This window comes from Stegostoma tigrinum, chromosome 9 (assembly GCF_030684315.1).
Source record: "Stegostoma tigrinum isolate sSteTig4 chromosome 9, sSteTig4.hap1, whole genome shotgun sequence".
NCBI lineage: Eukaryota > Metazoa > Chordata > Chondrichthyes > Orectolobiformes > Stegostomatidae > Stegostoma > Stegostoma tigrinum.
In genome coordinates this window covers 94,722,201-94,725,536 of record NC_081362.1, presented here as the reverse complement: position 1 = coordinate 94,725,536, position 3,336 = coordinate 94,722,201, and the positions used below count along the sequence as shown (strand labels likewise).

Below are 3,336 nucleotides of genomic sequence, written 5' to 3'. Positions count from 1 at the left end.
TTGCCCTGAGAAGGTAGGTGTGTTTACTCTTGTGGGAGAGACCAAAACTAGGGGACTTCTCAAAAAAAAGAGTCACTGTTTTTAGGTCAAAGCTGAGGGGCAGTTGTTTGAAACTTGTGCGACTTTAAAATTCTCTGCCTCAGAAGGTGAAGTAGGTTAGGGCTATTGAATGTTTTTAAGGCATTTTAGATTTATGTTCGGCAAGAAGGCTAAGGTAATTGGGATATTGAGAATGTAAATGAATGTGTGCAAGAATGGAACAGCTCAACCATGATTTTTTGAACAGCAGAGCACATTTTGAAGGGCCAAATGGCTTATTTCTGCTTCTAATCCATATACATATTTAAAACATACACAATAAGGACAAAAGATTGTGTTCTGTAAATTCGGTGCTCTTTGACCGTGACCATCTATTTACCTAGTTATCTCACATTTCAGAGGAACAAAAAATCAAAACAACTAAAGTATTAAAAAAAACTGTCCATTTATTGAGCCACAGATCAGTGTAATGGTATACATTTAAAGCAAAATATTTTGTTTCTCCAGTTTAAACCAAATTGTTTACGAATTACAGTTTGTACTGCCCAGCAAAAACAGAACAGGAATAAACTGGCAACACAAAAAAGGTACAAAACCTTCCCTTCTGAATAATGAGACATTTTCTAAGTGACCTAGTCATGGTTGAGCAGGTTTCTGATTTTGCTGAACAATCGCTGCTAAAACATTACTCCATTCACTCGCAAAAATCCCCTGGAACATTATCCAATAAATCACCAAGTTTTAGGAAAATCACTTGATGGGTTTCTCTTTATTTCCAAAATTTCAATCCTTCTAAAATCAGTAACATTCTAAGTAAATTCCCCTTAAATAAAAAATATAAAGCTGCCATGCTTTTATCATGCATGGGTTTCAAGGAATCTTTCTACTTTGTTGACAACCACTTATCCAAACACTTGCCAACATAATGGCTTTTTCTATAGTTCAGTTGTTGGGGAGAGGTTATCAACGCTCTCTGTAGATTCATATAGTTTTACTCCGTACGGCACCCCATATACCATTTACGATGCAATTCATTCTTGGGAGTTTTTCCGTGCAGCAACCATCCGTGTGAACATTGGGTACTTCTGTAATCCTTCTTTAAGATCTATGTGACAGTAGTGGGCTTCGGTTTCAATATCAGCAGCAACCTCCTAGGTGAAGTCAAGCAGGGAGCTCCTCACTGATGGAGGTGTATGGAGACCATTCCATTTAACTGGGGAAGAAAGCAGATAGTCTTTGTAAGATTCCTTTCCTCGGTTGCTCAAGATTATGTTGCCAAAGTGAGTGCAAATCACAAGTAATTCACTGGATGGGTGTTCAGAACATCTTGAAACAGTGAAATTTCCCTTCTGTTGACAGTGACAAAGTTTCACTTGTGAGAGCAAGTCAGATGGACTGGCCATTTTTACAGTAGACTTTTTGTGGCCAGTGACCATTTTATCTATAAAGTAGTTCAGTTCAACAAAAAAGTCATTTGCTTTTGTAAAGCAAGATGATATTTCAGATGAATAACAAAAGTTTAAATCAAATGCATGTCCTTGTGCTGGCAGAGCCCCCAAGAGAAGTGTGGACTCCCTTGCTGCTGGAGCAAGATGGGTGGTGGATTCCTTTGCTGATTGTAGAGCGGAAGAGGGTGGCTGAAAAACGACCTGACTGGCTGGGGAAGGCAAAGGTGGATCCACTTAGAGGGGGCCAGGTACAGTTCTTCAAGTCATATTGGATTTAAAATATTAGCTGTTTCTCTCCCCTTAAATATGGCCAGATCTGCTGAGTTTCTCCAGCATTTTCAGTTTTAGTTTCAGATTTCCAGCATCCCACAGTATTTTGCTTTCATTTGTGTACAGGAATGATGCCATTTTGGAAGCGGATTGGATCAATCCCTCAGTCATTGACAACGACTTTGGATGTGCTGATGGCAAATGGGAGGGCCAAAATTCAAGTCCAAGTTTTGGAGGGAAAATGGAGCACAAATAACATTTGTACCCTAAACTCTCATCACTCCTCTTCAATAGCCATAGAACAGCTCATCCTCATAACCCAGCCTTCACAGGTATGCACTTCTGATCCAACCATCCAAGTCTCTTTTGTACTTCACCTATATCTCCCTTCAATCACCAATAGGCCACTTACTTCACCCAAATCCCTCCTGTTACCCAACTGTCCAGCCACAGCCCAACCTCTAAACATCTCACACTCCCCCAGCCTACACCTGTAACCATCCCATTTATGGTATCTTTCTTATCCTCCAACTGTATACCCCATACATGGTCTTCTTCCTCCAACAATATCCACCACATACCTCCACACATATTGCAATCACACTCCCCATATTCCCTCCTTATCCTCCACCCATGTCCCTGCACCTAATTACACTCATTACCATATCTATACCCCAAAAATCCACCAGACATCAATACTTATAGCTCCCAAATCCTCATTCCTCCCCACATACTCACTTGTATCTTCCCAATTCCCACTATATCCCCTTCACCCAACCACACTTATACCACACTCCACTCCCTTCACCCAGTCATACCTATACTCCTCCCATCCCCATTCCCACCCCATCCCATCCTTCACCTATCCACAGCCATGCCCCCCAATCCCCTTCACCTATCCACAACCCTACCCCACATCTCGTATCTCCATATCTAATCCTCACCCTTCGCCCACACCGCACCCCAGCAACCCCCCCCCCCCCCCCCCCCCCAAGGCCCTCTTAGGCCTCCTCGGGCTTGTCGGGCGGGGGCCCACACGGCTGTAGCATCTTCTCCATGAGGTTGAAGCGGACTCGGGCCTTGGTCTCGTTCTCGGCCACGGCGAAGTAGTTGAGGAGGTCGAAGTGGCCCATGTACGAGGCGTACGAGTCGCGGTGCTGGTTGACGAGCCACTCCCACTTGGTGGTGTCGGCGTGCCCGGTGCCGATGTACTTGGACTGGAGATGTTCCAACTGGCTGTGGATGTTGTAACGGTCCGTCATCGCGGCTCCGGCTCTCCGCTTGAAAAAAGATTCGAATCCCAACCGTCAACCGCCCGCCGGAGGAAACCTAACATGGCCGCCGTTACCAGGGTTACCGCCACGTGGCTTTCCGGGAAGCTGCAGGTACAATTAAATGAAAGTAACCGTTCGGGACGAAATTGTGATTTTGTCTCATGTGAAGAGAAATCTTGGTAAATTAGGGCTATTAAAAATGTTTACACGATGTTGCGCAATCGCCTGCGTTGGAGCTCCGCCCCCTACCAGGCGACCTTTACAGTTATTTTTTGGAATAAAAAAACAACGCTTACCGAAGAAAT

General features: G+C 44.1%; 1 protein-coding gene across 1 annotated transcript; it reads right to left on the bottom strand.

The window, feature by feature from the left end:
- Window positions 1-467: 467 nt before the first annotated feature.
- sf3b5 (splicing factor 3b, subunit 5) lies at window positions 468-3,136 on the bottom strand. Its single transcript, XM_048535988.2, has one exon. It carries the CDS (start codon window positions 3,017-3,019, stop codon window positions 2,759-2,761), a length of 261 nt encoding a protein of 86 aa, XP_048391945.1. The 5' UTR covers window positions 3,020-3,136; the 3' UTR covers window positions 468-2,758.
- Between the last annotated feature and the right edge of the window lie 200 nt (window positions 3,137-3,336).

What these genes read in the sequence shown, in the direction of transcription:
- sf3b5 (XM_048535988.2), bottom strand. Translation starts at nt 3,019, where the DNA reads ATGACGGACCGTTACAACATCCACAGCCAGTTGGAACATCTCCAGTCC.